Source organism: Parambassis ranga, chromosome 5, assembly GCF_900634625.1.
Source record: "Parambassis ranga chromosome 5, fParRan2.1, whole genome shotgun sequence".
Lineage (NCBI taxonomy): Eukaryota > Metazoa > Chordata > Actinopteri > Ambassidae > Parambassis > Parambassis ranga.
This window is the reverse complement of record NC_041026.1, coordinates 15,269,846-15,286,497: the sequence shown is the minus strand read 5'-3', so window position 1 is coordinate 15,286,497 and position 16,652 is coordinate 15,269,846. Positions and strand designations below refer to the sequence as shown.

The 16,652-nt window shown below is 40.7% G+C and overlaps 1 protein-coding gene across 2 annotated transcripts; it reads right to left on the bottom strand.

Annotated features, from left to right (window-relative positions):
• Positions 1-1,437: 1,437 nt before the first annotated feature.
• On the bottom strand, positions 1,438-16,277 carry LOC114435958 (calcium/calmodulin-dependent 3',5'-cyclic nucleotide phosphodiesterase 1B-like). Of its 2 annotated transcripts, none has more exons than XM_028405948.1 (14): positions 16,155-16,277; positions 13,109-13,222; positions 11,709-11,891; positions 11,253-11,319; positions 11,042-11,158; positions 10,570-10,710; positions 9,525-9,625; positions 7,124-7,249; positions 5,529-5,630; positions 5,197-5,317; positions 3,612-3,693; positions 3,301-3,418; positions 2,120-2,256; positions 1,438-1,813 (listed from the first exon to the last, which is right to left on the bottom strand). In XM_028405948.1, exons 1-14 carry the CDS (start codon positions 16,223-16,225, stop codon positions 1,716-1,718), a joined length of 1,578 nt encoding a protein of 525 aa, XP_028261749.1. In that variant the 5' UTR covers positions 16,226-16,277; the 3' UTR covers positions 1,438-1,715. The 2 variants fall into 2 exon arrangements, with proteins under 2 accessions (XP_028261749.1, XP_028261750.1); XM_028405949.1 differs by lacking the exon at positions 16,155-16,277 and adding an exon at positions 14,917-15,073.
• Between the last annotated feature and the right edge of the window lie 375 nt (positions 16,278-16,652).

Below are 16,652 nucleotides of genomic sequence, written 5' to 3'. Positions count from 1 at the left end.
ATTTTGTAACACTGCTGAAATTGAAGTTAATATCTTTACTGGACACATTTCAGGTGAGACCCATCACTTGCTGTTAGAGCATCCTGATCAGCGATGCTGTTTGTGATTGAAGGAGATGTGACAGTATTTACACTGAGCACATGCAGACACTGCTGCACTGAATCATCAGCAGTAGCAGAGCTGTGTGTTTTCAGTTACAGTTTACTGCCTCCCAGTTGGCAAATTCTTCCCCTCTGTCATATTGTGAAGAGAAATTGGAGATACAACCTCAAACTGTTGGTAAAAGGAAGAAAAAACTGGTTTTGAAGCCGAGCCCTCGGGGCAGCCCTGCAGCCAGTCAAGTCTTTGCTCTGCAGCCCCTCCTGCTGGAGGAGCAGAGGGCTCAACACAGAGCATGTTACACTCCAAGTGCTTTAAAAAAAGAGAAAGTTTTAATGTGAGTGTGGGTGATGATGCTTTAAAAGTGGATTTGTAGCTTGACCCATATTAAAATGCTCAAGGGCTGAACGGTAGCTTCTGTCATCTCACTCAAGGAACACAAACCAGAACTTACTGCAGAGTTTTCCATTAGTAAACATGAAGGATTTGAAGTTTTCATTCATTCATTTATTCATTCATTCATTCATTTCTGCATTTAATGTATATAAATGTCTAATCTGCTCATGCAATCTCACCTCTCACAGTATTAGTAGCAAAATCAACTAGTCTCCTGATGATGTTGGCTGAGGGAGGGGAAAATGTAAACAGTGTGAGCCTTTCTAATTCTGCTTCCACAGTAATTTCAGTGCACACTGAGTCAGTAAACACATAACATATGCCACATCATTAAGAAGATGGCTTTAGTATGTCAGCGTGAAATTTACTCACACCTCCACTTTTACCTATTAGATGAAAAAGTTACATAATGTAATCTATAGTTCCATGCACTTCTGCCTTGAGTCGTCCAATTTCTTTTGTGAAACTGTCATTTTTTTGTGCATAAATACATGAAATAATCATTTTCACTGTATAAAGTTGCAAATGCCTGTGCGAGGAGGAAGGAGGGGTTGTGGATGGCTCCGACCTGTAATTGACACCTAATCCACATCCACATCCACCCTATGTGCTGCTGCTGCTGTATTTTGGTGAAGTACTTCCTGACTGTCACTTATATTCAGTTTTCCACTCACCATGGTGGTTAGCATGGAATTCATGCTAATGTGTCGTTGTGCACTAAATGATTTAAAATTGCGTGACTATCTCATGTTACATGTTACAAACTTCAAGCACACATTTTAAAACTACAGTGAATGGTCTTAAAATATTTATCATATTGCCACAGTGGGATGCAGAGTGCATGTGTACCTTGTGGTGCTTTGTGTTTACTCATGATAAAAAGACCAGACCACACAATTACCCAGCATATAATGAAATACGGAGGCCCCTGTATGGGGTATTTTTAGTTTAATGAAAGGTTAAATGATTTGTGTACAATCTGCAAAATGTTCCTCACAAGTGTTTAGGTGGCAATTTAAATTAATATGGACTATACTGTATCACATGACCAGCATGTACACTTTGCTTTAAATTATTGTATACTACACTTAAAATAAGACATGAACCATTACAATAACAGGCATTTTGGTTTTGTGTCTCACTGTTAAACTCAGTGAACCTTTTGATATTACTTTTGATATTACTACAAAAGCAGGCACATATGACAAATAAAGTCCTGTCTACAGCTTTGTGTCTGTGGTGGGGTCTTGCAGGGATTTTTCTGACAGCACTTCTTGCCTGGATCTCTGTTCTTTTGTGACACCGGAGTCTGAAAATCCTGGAGGATACAGAAGATTGGAAAAGGCATCGGAAAATGTTGTTAAGCTGAAAGGAAAATAATATCTGTATCTGTTAATCTCAGCATGAGATCACTCTGAAATGAATTTAGATAACAAATCAAATAAGAACACTGAGTACATTTGTGGAACAGAGAAGCTTCAGGCCTGCCAAAGCAGGCACAGATCTTGAAAACATTACAACCTTTTCTCATGGTTATGTGTGAAGATCTGCTGTTTGTTTTTTGTTACTTTAATGAAGACTTGTGACACATTCATACAACAGACAGATGAATATAAAAACATACCATTTGAGCCACTTTCCTTCCATTTGAGCTTGTTGTCTTCGGTGTGTCGCGTCCAAGTGGAGCGGAAGCTCACCAGCTCAGCTGTGATGTGGGCGAGGCTCCACTGCAGACCTCTGGAGCTCTCCTTCCAGAGATTACTGTTGAGAAAGAACAGATGCTCATGCTCCCTTCAAGATGGCTCCAGACAACTTCACTGATCACCATCTCTTTGTTTTCACTTGAAATCCAAAATCACCTTCATGGATTTGACAATGATTGGTATTAATACAGATAAACACTATGGAAATGCTAACATTAGCATTTAGCATCTGAGGCTTGTCATATCTAAAAGGATAGTGGATTAATTGGCATGAACACAAAGTAATACAGCATGGTCCAGGAGATGGGGCCCACTGGTGGGGAGGGGCCCACTGTGAATTTTTGCTGAGGGCCTCGGCAGACTCCAGAATCACCACTGGATCTAACCAACCTCCAGGTCTCAGACTTGAAGCCAGTGTGGAAGAGTTAAATCTTGCAGTCACACAACAGCCACTAAGGACTGGCTCTAAAGTCGAGTCCATCCCCATAGACTTCCATGACAAAATGTCCACCTTTACAGCCGAAATAAACATGTTTACAGCCTGGTACAAAAAATATTCTTCTATGATTCGTTCTAGTTTTAATTGTATGAGGGGGTGATTTTTTTCACTGATTTAAATTATATTCAGTTAGGGCTGCCTCTCAAGTGACAGGCCGCTGCCGTATCACAGCTTCCTGCTTCTGTGATGGCCCGCCCACCTCAGCTTCACTCATGCTCCTCCCTCTTTGTCCATATTGGGAGTTTTGGCGGACTGTGATACTGCCAACATGGCGACGGTCGGCGCGTCACGGAAGTTTCATCCATAGTTTTTACTCTCAAGTGGTTTTGTGCTACGCTAACCAAACTGCAACTGAAAATAAAGGCAATAAAAATGTCCACTAAGTCTTAATAATGACTTTTTGGAAGTGACCCAAGTCTTCTAAATTTGAACCACATCTTTTTACATACATAGGCTTTGTCAATCTCTATGACAGCTCACCTGGTTTACCAAACCCGAGCTTTGCTCATGGCTCAGGTTGGTGTTACCCCCAGGTGCGATTAAACAGCTTACCAACAAACATGTGACGAAGTGCAACAAGTTCCAACAAAATGACTCAGTCACCTGTGTCTGTTGCAGGGGTCTGGTGGACCAGGGTTCTCCTCCACCAGAGGAATAACAATCTTTTCAGCCATGTCCGTCAGCAGTGAGAACGTAGGATACACAATGAAGTCTATGAAACCTGCAGATGTGAAAACAACATGTTGCCGAGCTGTGAGGTTGCAGTTTGTATCACAACAATAGGGAATTTAAGTGATTTCAGTGATATGGTGTTACATAGTGGAAAAGAACAAAATTGTTTTGAAAAGATAAGAAAACTGGACAGAAACGAGGACATGAAGTGTGTGTGTGTGTGTGTGTGTTTTTAGACATACCAATCTGAGATTCAGCTATGAGTGTGCTTTTTCGATCGCACAGTGGAGAGAAGGGCAGGCCGAGCTCTGCCTCTCTATCACCCTCACAAAGACAGAGAGGAAGAGAGAGAGAGAGGGGTTACTTTAAGGGCATCCCACACAACACCTGAAATAACTTCTTAAAGGTTATTGTACAACAGATGTTTAGATTATGTAGTGTATGTACCAAAAACAGGAAGTTCTCACATCTTATCTTTTGACAGTGTAGAACTACACCAATACCTCCTCTATTGTGTTTCAACAACACCCATTCTACTATTCTACCATTGACCTTTGAGGCTGTGTGAAGTTTTTCTGTAAGATGTGCATTTTCTTTTCCTCAGAGCTAACTACAACTCCTCTTGAGCTGGAGAACCACACTTCATTTGAGTAGTTGTGTGTAGTCACAGTTAAGATTTAATTAATAACAGGAGCTCAGGAGGAAGTGACATAATTACATAAAAAGGGAATCATATAAAAATATTACTCAGGGACTCTTTAGTTTAGATATAATGATCTAATGCATAAGTCTTCAGCTTTCCTTCTCTAACTCTTTCCTTCTCTGCATGTTTCTGCTTCGTACCTGACGGGATATTTATGTGGTTTACTTTAGCTCAGACATAATAAAGCCCTTTAAAGGTTTCCCACTCTCTCTTCCAGGCTCCGATGAGCTGCTATTAGGCATCCAGTCGTTTGACTCATCAATCATGTAGGGATAATAACAGATCAAACCAGGCAGATAAGAATAGAAGTTGGTGGGGTATTATGGACTATAAGGAGAGGACAGTGCGTGTGATCTGAAAAGAGAAAAGAATACTTTTCTTTTTATTCACGTCACCAGATGTTCTGGTGTAAAGTGACGCAAGTATGAGTCGCAGTGAGCTCCATGTACCACATAATAAAGTTTTAAATGTAATATGTGTTGTAATTACATTAGCATAAACGTAATTGTGGCTATTATGAATTTCTGACCCCAGTTTAGTTTAAAAAATCTGGAGCACTGTTTGGTCTGCAGAGGCAGAAACTGCACTGACTCGTATGCTGTGTGTTCGATCAGACGTAATGTCAGACAATGTATACTCTTAATTTCTCTGTCATGTGAGTCTGACATCTGCACTAAGTGCAAGTGTTTCTGCATTTTGTGATCCAACTACACTACCTATATGTGGAGGAGGAAATTATTGGAGCAATTTATGGTGTCCTGTTTCCAGCAGTGCATTTTCAGGAGATTTTTTTCAGTGTGCAGAGAATTTCGGTGCTCATAGTGCCAAAATGCTCATCTTTTTACTCATCATTTCTCTTTTAAAATCAAACATATTTAATGTGAAGATACAGCATCACAATAATGATAGGATCAGTTGTCACAGATTTAATAATAACAAGAAAACTCATAAATCTGAATAAGAGCTGAAAGACTTCAACAGATATGGGAGACAAGCAAAGACAAGCAAACTAGCTTCTCCAAATAATGCGTTACAACATTATTTTCTGTTGCATTTGATGATATTATTGGACAAAAATCTGGTTGCAGAATACATGGAAAAACTGACAGCTCTGTGGTGCCTACCTGCCTGAAAAACTCCTCCATCAGGGCTTTGGTCCAGCGAGAGTGCAGCGCCCAGGGCTTAGATGGATGGCTGATGTCGGCAGTGTGCAGTAACAGAGACAGTGCTTTGGGCTTGTCAATCCTGTTGGAGAAGGCATAATGCACTTCTTGTTTTTTGTTGTTGTTGTTGTGCCTTCAGACATGTCAGACAAGCAAATTTGAACAGCCAGCCTGACACTGAACTGCCTGTGTGCATGTGTGTGCATGCAGGATGTTTGTTAATCAGCTGAATGCACTCTAAAAGTTCATGTTGTGACCTGTTGATGATGCACCACAGTGTGACAGCCCATTACCGCTCTTGTTGTTGTAGACAGGATTTCATCGCTTTGACTTGGAGTAGGTGGGAGGACATGTCAGTGGACAACACCATCTCTATAACAAGCGACCGCATCTCCCTATAAACACACACACAGAAAGACACACACTTTATGCGTTGACCTTCCAGGGACTGTAAATAGCAAAGGCAACAGGCAGGAAGACTCGATGAGGTTGCCTCCTTTTTAGTTTTCCTGATGGATTTTCTTGTTCCCATGGTAACACTGACTGCTAGGAAAGCATGTTACAGTAGGCTGCTGCTGCTGTTTATCATCGCTGATATCTGCAGAGCTCCTCCATGAATCACACAGTTACTCACTCAGTGAATGATGTATGAAGCAACAGCCTGTGCTAATACATAAACTGTGCAGGGTATACAGTTTAAACATCTTCTCATCACAAACTGTGCTGACTCCAGCAAACCTCCATTATAGCTTACTTACCAGATTTCTGACTGCTGTCATTACAACTAACAGTAAGAGGAACATGATCCTTTATTGATTCTCAATGGAGAAATGTTATCCACTGAGGTCAGAGGTCAGGGTCACCTAGAGGATGGACTGTGAAGTCTTGTTTAAGCTTTGTCTCCAGTTATTGTCATTATGTCACCCCATCTGTTCGCATACAAAATAATACAGCATCCAGATTATGTACACAACTTAAACTGTCAAAAGATTTTATGTTATTTGTGTCACAAAATATGGCTTATATTTTGTATCTGTCAATGTTAACACATATTATTATTATTATGCCTTTATCCCATTCTAGCCCTCTCTGTTAGTCACACTCAATACTAAAACCAATTCTCTATTGATGTGATTGTACATTAAAAAAGCAATTGTTTAAGAGGTGATTGTTCCTGAGAGATACCCAGCTCTGTTTCAATGTACCATAACTCCGTTCAGATCATTTCACGGATCTTGTCAGTGGTCCACGTTGTGGGTTGGCTCTCTCTGCTACACTATAATTTGTCCCATTTTTTTACACAATGCTGCAGAGAAGCCCCTTCCCCTGCTGTAGCCACCATGTCCTTGTGGACCCTCCTGTGGTAATAAGGGGACTTGGGACTGAGGTACAGGAAGACAGATGTCCTATTTTCTCAGAGAATGTTGTAATTTTCTATAAGCCAGAACTTCACTGCATTTTCAAACTCAACGGTTGACCTTCGTATATAAGTAACAAGTCATCTCCCCTTTTGTTTCAGGCCAAGAAAAAATGAGTGGCTAATAGTAAGTATTTCATCAATCGACAATTCTTATTTCTTATCTCACTGTAGAGAAGGGTTCTCTGAACTGCCTGTAATGTGTTTTCTTTCTATTTCAGGAATAACCCTTTGACCAAAAGTGAGAACTTGAGGCTGTGTGGTTATATATTTGGAAAGAGTAACGGCTTCTTTTTTTTCTTTTTCTTTTTTTGTTTTAGCAAAAAGAACCCCAGGCTCAACATGACATGGTGTTCTGGTCAGTTTCTCTGACACTTCTGTAATGGATTTTCTCCCTATAAGTGTCTGATAACTGGAGAAAAATACAGATTACTAACAAGGTTTTTTTATAAATTCTTTTAAATAACTTACATCCATTCCTCCCGTGTCAAATTAATGAAGATGTTCATCTGCTCGTCCTGCAGCAGGCGAAATGCTGCACTCAGGTGATGGCTTTCTTGTACTGACCGGTCATTGTAGATCAATGCAAATTCTGACCTGGAAGACAGATGGAGAGACAGGGAGGAGATTATAACAGACAGATGGACTGTAGTTTGTTTGAGGTGGAGGAAGTGAGAATGAGATAAAAGGGGAATCCTCTAGGAGCCCTTTAACCACTGTGGCTGGATGTCTGTAATGGGGAGATTGTAAAGGCTGTAGAGGAAGAAGGATGTGATTTTTTTCTTTTAAAATAATGGCACCATGTGGGTATTAATGACTCACTAAAGTAAGATAATTAACTAATGTGTAGACTTGGCAGCTTGGTTCAGGAGACACCTGCCTGAGGAATGAGGGCAGAAGTTGAAGAAGCTTCATTTCTTTATACGGCCTCATGAGGCTGACTCTAAAAATCAAGTAAATCTTCACAGACCTCTATGTTAAAACCTAACAGCAAAATAATCATGTTAACATCCTGATTTTAATCAGTGCTGCACAATTAGGGACACGACTGCTTTGGTGTCAGCTTGTGAGCCTCCTACTCAAGCAACTGTCCTCCCTCCATGCAAGCTTTGCAGAAGCTCCTCTGTAAGAGGATCAGGTGAACTCGTGTACTGCCAAGATGGCTGACTGAAATCGTCCATATTTACTTTTAGTATTTTGAGTCTGTGAGGGCTATTAGATTGATAAGTAATCCAGTCTGATCCCAAAATGTAAAACAGTCATGTGATTATTTTTTTAATAAACTAATTATTTCATGACACAAATTCTTGGACAGGACACATTTCAAACTAATGAAACTGTGTTTCTTTGATAAAATATTGACATAATTTATTATGTTGTTTAACCTTACCCTGCTGCTAACCTTATCCTGTTGTGTTTAAATGCGTTACTCCAACCTCAAGGGGAAAACAAAAATGTTAAAGGTTGCGCAGGGTGGGCATAAAGATTCCTACCTCCCACACCAGTCAAGTAAAATGACTCATTTGTCTCTATGTACACAAAAAAACAGAAAAAATAGCCAATTCATGAAATGTGCACAAAATAATAGATTGCATTACCTGACCATTTCTTGTAATTGGAAAAATTGTGCTGTCAAGTCATTTTCATTCACACGTCAAATTCATGAAAAAAAAACACCACCCACCAAGAACAGAAAAAAAAGGACAACAACTGGCTGAGGAAGAATATTGTCATCCCATATGTGTCAGGAGTATCAGAGAAACTCTGCAGAATCTTTAACAAGCATCACATCTCAGTCCAGTTAAAAGCCATGACAACACTGAGACAGAAAATGGTTCACCAGAAGGACAAAAAATACTCCCAAAGAAAAACACATATGTGCAGTCCAATGCAGTGAGGAATGCTCTGACCTGTACATTGGTGAAATTAAACAACCACTCCACAGAAGAATGGCTCAGCACAAGGACACTCCTTTGAGGACAACAATGTTCACATTTTAGACAGGAAGGAAAGGTGGTATGAAAGAGGAGTCAAGGAAGCCATCTATGTTAAGCTGGAAAAACCTTCCCTTAACAGAGGTGGTGGCCTCAGACATCATCTTTCTACCACATACAATGCAGCTTCCATCCAATCATCAGGAAGTTTCACTCCAAGTCACACTTACAGCAAGAACAATGGACTGTCTACCTGTCCCACCACCACATCCCCCCTGTAGTCACGCACACCTACTGAGGTCCTACACAAAGTGTTATTAGATAGAAGCTATCGGTATGTTTGCTGGAATAAACTTGGTACCACAACATGAGAAAGATGCACATGTGCACACAATGGAAGAGAATCAGTTTAAGGAGGAAAAAACAGATCTCCCACTCGCATGGAGAGCAGAAAAGCAGAGATTATCTGCAACAAAGCACCTTTCTAATTTAAAAACATTATCTTCTAAGGAGGGAGGATTTATTTTTTGTGCAATATACCTTTAAGATGCTGTTTATTCATTCTAACTGCAACTGTAATGTTGTTTTTCAGTGTTCTTTTCCTCTGGACTTTGTACTTTATTCCCAAAATAAAGTAAGATGATGATGATGATGATGATGATGATGATGGGTGCCAAGAGACTGCGCTCTTCAGCCTTCCTATGTGGAAAATCTAAAAATACTGCCATGCCTCCATGAAGATGTGTTTGCTTTAGAGTGCTCTCACTCTCTCTTTCTAAAATTCACAGCAGACTTTTAGAAGCCTGTCGTCCTATTTCTACATATCCTGATGTGTTTTACTATTTTACGTCTTCACAACAGGATGTGTGATGTATTTCAGGAGCGTTATACATGAAGATGGCAGGGTTAATAAAACATGCAGCAGAAATAAGGCTTACTTTGTGTGGATGTGGAAGTTGTTTGTGGTTCCCGTGTGTTCGTAGTCGTGGATGGCGGCAGCAAAGAGTGACGCCATCACCTCCAGCTCTGTCAGCCAGTGCTGGATGAACACAGAAACACACTGTAAGTGGAACATACACTGATCACATGATCGATTAATGGATTCCTTTAAAAATGCATATAAAATCTAAGCAAATTAAAATGAATCTATCCTTAGATGCATAACCATGCTAGCAGCTTTCTTTTTATGAATCTTTTTAATTAATTAAGAAACTTTTATACGTTTTTAGGTCCCACAATGGGGAAATTGCCTAAGGCAGCCCAGCAAAGAGTGAGTGAGTACACTGGAGGCTATGCGGGTAAAGTGCCTTGCCCAAGGACACACAACAGTGACTAGGGAGGAGTTGGGATTGAACTACCAACCTTCTGGATTATTGGACAACCCTGCTATACCACTGAGCTACTGCTGGCTAATGAGGTGATGGACTCAGAGGAGGCGTGTTCAGGTTTATTTTTTTGTTTTTTTTTGGCAGAAAAAGCACAGAAGTTATTGACCTTGGTGTCATATTTCTATATTATCAAATCTATATTATCAGAGCTGGAGCCAATAAAACACCCACGACTGCTGCCAACTGATCCAGCCTTCGAATGAATTCCTGTAGAAATAAAGACCTGATCTTTTAGTGGGTTTAAAGAAAAGAACTGAATGCTAACATGCTCACAATGTGAACAGTTTGTTATTCAGAGGCTGTGCTTTCTGCATTTGCAACAGAATGATTGTCAGCCAGGGTCTGTGTGATGTTTTGTCATGAAAAGTGCTGAACATTGCAAGTCTTTGATCAAGTATTTTGATTCCTCAGCCACCTGTAACCAAACAACCTGGCTGTTATCACAGGAAATGACATTGTCCCACTTTTTTAAAATAGACTTTACATTTGTGACCTGGTTGTAAGATTTGTGTCTCTTTTAATGGAACTTGACTGACAAAAAGATCACCAGCCTTATTCCTAAACATCACGTTTGTTCATTTTGAGTGCAGTGTACCACAAGTCCGGAGCGCAGCAGCAGGCAGTGCAGCGTCTGCGTCACGTCGGCGGCGTGGACGTGGCTGTGGTATGGGTTGTTGTGTTTGCAGTATCCTCTCTCCAGCGCTGAAAGGAACTCTGTCAGGCATGAGATGGGAATCTACAAAAGGGCATTGCATAATCATTAGAAGTGGATTTTAAATGCTGAAAGTTCACAAGTTTGTGTCAACAATAAAAAGATAAAACCCCAGTGTTGTAATAAGGTTAGGACTGATCTGGCAACACATCATCCCCTTCAAACAATATAAAGTGGTAATAAAACCCACATGTCTGATGATATCTACAACACTCATTTCCCACAAAAAATAAATGAGCGGTGATGATTATTTCAGTGCGAAATGTTCCATGTAATGTATCAACATTCCTGTAACTATATAGAGAAATGAAACTTTATAAATTGTACAATAAAACTTGATTTAAAACAAACAAACCTTGAAGCGGCTGTTGAGCTCATATCTGGTGATCAGCTCAAAGCACAGAGTTCGTAGTGCATGATCGGAGCTGGCCGAGTTCAGAGCAAACACGTCGAAGCTCCACCGGTCAACATCCTGACCACAAAAGAGAGAGGACAGTGAGGTATGGCTGAGATGTGGACATCATCCCTCACGAACGCTGTGAGATTTATGATTAGTGGACGCTCACCCTGAGGCAGTTTACAACCGCTGCAGGTTGGTCCGGCATGGCGGCTGTGTAGGCCCTCTTGAACATCCTGGAATAATGCAGTGTTTATGTTAGGTTCAGTTAAAGTTCAGATGTTGACGCTGTGCAGCCAACTCGACTCAGGAGCTGTTTATATAAATCCTCTAAAGTCCCTGTCTGCTTTGGAAGGATGTTGTGGAGAGCAAAGGAGGCTAATATTTCACAGTGCAGTGTGGCTGTCTGTGTTTTCTGTGGTTGTAATAGTAACAACCCTGTATGAGCTTATATTAGAGTTATAGTACAGTCACGGATATCACTCATCTACAATGGGAGGTTTATTCGTTTATTGCGTTCTATAGTTTATAGTATTTAAGTGTCATAAATAAAACATACAGATATATGACTGGTTTTGCTGCATCAGACTTACTTTAGATCATTTCATATTAAATGCTCCTATACCTCTCTACAAATATCCCGGCCTGCACTGCATGCACAATGCTGCGAAACTTGGGTTTCTCATCCGAGCGCCGTACAGGCCGCCGAATCCTCTGGGTGAAGGTGGACGCCAGCCAATCAGTGACCTCGGACGGCACCCCGTCTGACTGCAGCTGCTGAAGGTCATCCTCAGACTCCAGACACTGCCTGTGAGAGACTCTTGTTGTTAGCATGAAGGCTATATAAATAATTAGTGGATGAACGCGCCAAACAATCAGAGTCTCCTCCAGCAAAAATATGTCTGTGTTTAATACTGTACAAAGCCAAAGAGGTTTCTTCTTCAGCTTCAGCTTCAACCAATGAAAAAAGAAAACAATATATTAGTAATTTGTAATTTTCTGGTGAAGAGTAGAATGAGAAGACTGAAACCAACCAGTAGGAAAACCAACAACTGACAACTGATATTGGCATATGACGTTCTGTGATGGAAAATATGAATGTACTGCCTGCCTTCATCTGAGCACAAGACTGATAAAGCCACTGATAAAGTAAAGAGGTGGTTGGTTGAATGGTGGACAGGTGTCCAATGTGATGGAGTTTTATTTGAGAGTCTGAGTTTGAGTCCCATGACACCATGAAGTGTTTTGTTTTTACTAACCATTAAACACCACTAGATATGGTATAAAAAACCTATTAGGGTTAAGGTTGGGCATTAAAAACAGGGTCAGGGGATCATAAAGATCATCTCAAAACACATTAATTGATGATAATAAACCTATGCCTGTTATATGCCATTGTTATGTAATGTTCTGTTTTCTTGGACTGAAATATCAACCTCATGTTAAGTTTTCCTGGTGAGGACGGGCCGTTTTAAACACAGGTAAACATACAGTACCTTCCTTTTTGCCAACAAATAAGTTGACCTTTGTGTTTTCTGGTGATTTACATTTAGAGACTGATGCTTGTTTTACTTTAAGAGTTAAGTACTGTTCAGAGTGAGATGTATGATTCTGTGGCGAGGAAGGCAAAGAGTTGCAAAGGAGGCAGCTAAAAGAGCTAAAAATTAGCATCCCCATGTAGATGGCCCGTTTCCCTGACTAAATTCTGATTGTACTTTAGACAATCAGAAAAATCCAGGTAATAGATGCCGTTTCATGACCTTATGTGTATATTGTTGAGACATGTGAGGAGCATTTCACATTTCTTGCCTTCTTGGGCAAATCAAGAGTTGATCTCTAAAAGTGTCACACTAAAACACTTTCGAGGAAGTTGCAGGATCCTCAGTGATCACACAGTCTGCTTAGTTTCCAGCACACTACATTAGTCTTGTCATGAATTAAAATGACCTTACTGCAGCATTAAGCCTGATCTGTTAGTTCGAATTGTTGCCAAATCCTGTTGTTGTGCAGTGTTTTTTTTTTTACCTTGTTCCATCGAGGTACACTGCCTCTAGTAACGACGCTGTGAAATCCAGATTCTTTTTGATTTCTTCAAAGTCGACATCTTTCTCCTCCAGCTGCTTCAGCATGCTTCTCAACCTGAGAGGAGACACAGTCATTTTTTGAAAGGGATGTGATACAGATGGAAGTTAGAGCAGTTTGGCATTGTTGCATTCGTATTAAATCACACCGGGTGCAGCAGTTAAAGTTATGGGTACAGAAGAAACATTGTTTAGAAGAAAATCGGAGCTCTGTGTGACTTATTCTCTGTGTTTTGTCACCCTGTAAATGATACAGAGTTTTACAAATGAACCTGAAGTAGCCCTTCTCCAAACACGGTTTGATAAATTGACAGCACTTGTCCTGAGTGAAACGACGGATGAACAGAAGCGTTTTAAGAGCAAGTTTGATGGATCCCTCACAGGCAGACAGATTTCATTTGGAAGTGGTTTAAATGCCAAAATGTCTAAAGAAAGCTAGTGGCACAAAAAAGGGGGGTGGGGGTGGTGGGGTGGCATCATTAGTGCCAAATTTTCCATGAGAGGAAAACTTCCCATGGTTATAGGGTCCTTATGTAACTCACACTTAGTCAAAATACACTGATGTTTTTGAGTGTTGTCCACATTCTGATCCCCTCTGAGAACATGTTGCTCATTCTTTGTTTTGAAACTTTTAATCAAATTACGAGAAATGAGGGAAACACACTCATCTCCTGCAGCGTAGGGGCCGCATGTCACCTACAACCCACCTGCTGTGTGTTAATGTAATCTCATCTAAGGAATGAATCCATAAACATTTTCACAGCCTAATGCAGCCCTGATGGAAAATCTTTGCAGGTCTCTCAGCTTATGAAAGAGAGAGATGTATTAGGTATGATACCATATTTGTGTCACGTATAATCTCTCTGAAACATTTCTCCGTATGGTGAGAATGACTGTGTTCAAACTGTGCGAGGCCACACCATGGAGCCAACCTCCAAGGGGATGAGACGCTCACAGCTTTTCAAGTGTTTATCGCGCTGGCAGGGGCTTTCAAAAGCTGTTGAGTCATAAAAATAGCATGCATCAGAATGCCAACCGCTCACTTTGAATCTCTTTCGTAATCTTTCGTGATAACGCAGTCTTTTTTGTTTCAACAGTTTGCAGCAGAAGAGCCTCTGACAGGACGTTTACAGGAAATTACAGCTCAAGTGCACTCATGAAGATTTGTTTATATAGAAAAGATGACAAATCCTCTGTTGGCCCTGACTTGTTGAATCTACACACTGCGTAGTGTCATCCTCACTATCAGTAGAAACGACATCGGCTTTGTCAGCACAAATCACCTTATGGTGGCATGGGCAAATAAAAAAAAAAAAAACACACTATGGGGCTCTAAATCATCCTGCAGACACATATACACGAGTGTCTGCAGGACTCAGAGTGTTAACCAAAACAAAAACCACATGACCCATCACCTCTGCAACACATTTCCCTCCCACAGCATGGGTAAGACAAGTGTTCACACATTTATCAGAGCTACACTGCTAAACATCTACAACAAATACTGGGTTTAGGTTTTAGGTATATGGTTAAATTCTCATTCTGTTCTTAGCAGAGAGATAAATACCGGCACATTTATATACAGTATGAATATTAAAACAAGCCCAGGGTTTATTTTTGAGTTACATGTTTCCACTTCTGTAAAACAAGGAAACTTCACCTACACAGAGGAACACATTATTGAACATATCTTAATTATGTCTTCAAAAACGTATGCCTGAATCTGTTCTAACCCTAACACAGCTGTCTTACCTAGAGATGGGAATCTGCAGCCTTTTCTTACGAATTCTCACCAGTTCAGCCATTCCACACCCAAGCTGTGCAATAATGGACCCCAGAGTTCAAAAAAAAAATGGGTAAGAAAATAAATATATATATATATATATTGCAGAGAAGTAGTAAGCTGAAAAGTTCTCCAAACCACCAACGCAAACTTTGTGTGTCCTGAGACAGACTTCTGTTTCAACACCCTCCCACCCACTTCTGGGGGGACCTACTCCACTTCACTCTGATTGGCTAGGCAGGCCCAAACTGTGTCAGTGTGAGTACACCATGTATGTGTGTGTGTGTGTGTGTGTGAGAGAGAGAGAGACTTTGTCAGTGAGTGAGTGTTTGTGTATATGTGTACACCCGTTGTGTGAAGAGTGAGAGCGCTGACCTCACTCACTGATGAAGTGTTGACTGCGAGACTTTCAAGCAGTGTGTACTTAAATCCCAAATGAGAATTTTCCACCGCAGCCGCAAATCAAGGAACAACATAGAGTCTTTCAGTCAAACCCACCAGAGGCACCCATACCAAGACACACCAACAACACTTCGTCCTTGAAAGCCATCACAACACAGAAGGTACACAGGTGCACATTTTCATTCTCAAAAAGCTGCAAAAGTTCATCAAAATCAATCAGTGCTGATTTAAATGTCACTCTGATTAGCTTCAATAGTAGTAGTCCCAAAAATGTTGTGCCCATTGTGACACCATAAAGGGCCGACACACGTTAGATGAGACAGTAAATGTCATCCCTAATCAGTTTAACAACTCTAAGTCCTAAATCCATTACTAGTATTTATTTATAGAGTATTGTGAGAGCAGTGCAACAACGTGGCTTGGGAAAGCCCCTCTGCCTCCTCCTGCCCGTCTGTCCTCCTGCCTCGGCTGCTGGGTCAGACTGACTCTCATGCTCCCATGCTCTTTGACATGGCACGGCATATTGTAAAAATGAAGAGACGTAATATTACGACACATGATTCTCCAGCTCTCCTGTCACTTCATATACTTTTACTCTTCATTAAGAGCAACTTGTAATGTCAAAGAGAAAAAAGGTACATTCGTGCTGTGAGGACAATTTAAAAAATGTAAATTACAGGCCGCTGTCATCATCTCTCAAGAAACAACTATCCAAGTGAACAACACCATAAGATGCATGAAACATAACTAGAAAGTACAACAGGTTAAATACTGATGTGAGGAGTAAAATAAATGATCATCTTACCGTTCCAGTGAGGACGTCCATGTCAGAAGACCGAGACTCCTCTCAGACACTCTGTGTGTCATCTGCGTCATGACCTCTGCCTGTTAAAGACCATGTGCATGTCTATGTGTGTGCCAGTGTTAGAGAGATGTGGAATGAGCTTCTACCTCTGTGTGTGACTATAAATCCAGCATGTGTTGTGATTGTTAGACTGTGCATATACACTGTAGCTGCTGTGGTTTATGTTAATCTATGCTGCTCTGTGTTTACACAGATACAGGTAGTCAGTTTTCTCTGTACACTGTGTGTGTGTGTGTGTGTGTGCAGAGAGCACAGTGTTCCTCTACGTCACCAACACAATCAGCAGAGAGTCTTTATATCAGGAACAGAGTTTCCACCATTAGCTGTCCTCAGGGTTTTGGGACAGGATACACTGTGGAGCTGCAAGAGTGCAATTTGCATGCAAAGGCACAGTATTTTTGTAATAACATTAATACAGTAATAACACATACATGATAA

Excerpts from the sequence above, each read along its gene's own strand:
- LOC114435958 (XM_028405948.1), bottom strand. The coding sequence starts at position 16,225 with ATGACGCAGATGACACACAGAGTGTCTGAGAGGAGTCTCGGTCTTCTG. Across the intron at positions 5,631-7,123 it reads TTGACACGGGAGGAATGGAT|GGAGATGCGGTCGCTTGTTA; the intron begins GTAAGTTATTTA and ends GTGTGTTTATAG. Across the intron at positions 2,257-3,300 it reads GACCCCTGCAACAGACACAG|TAATCTCTGGAAGGAGAGCT; the intron begins GTGACTGAGTCA and ends CTTTCTCAACAG.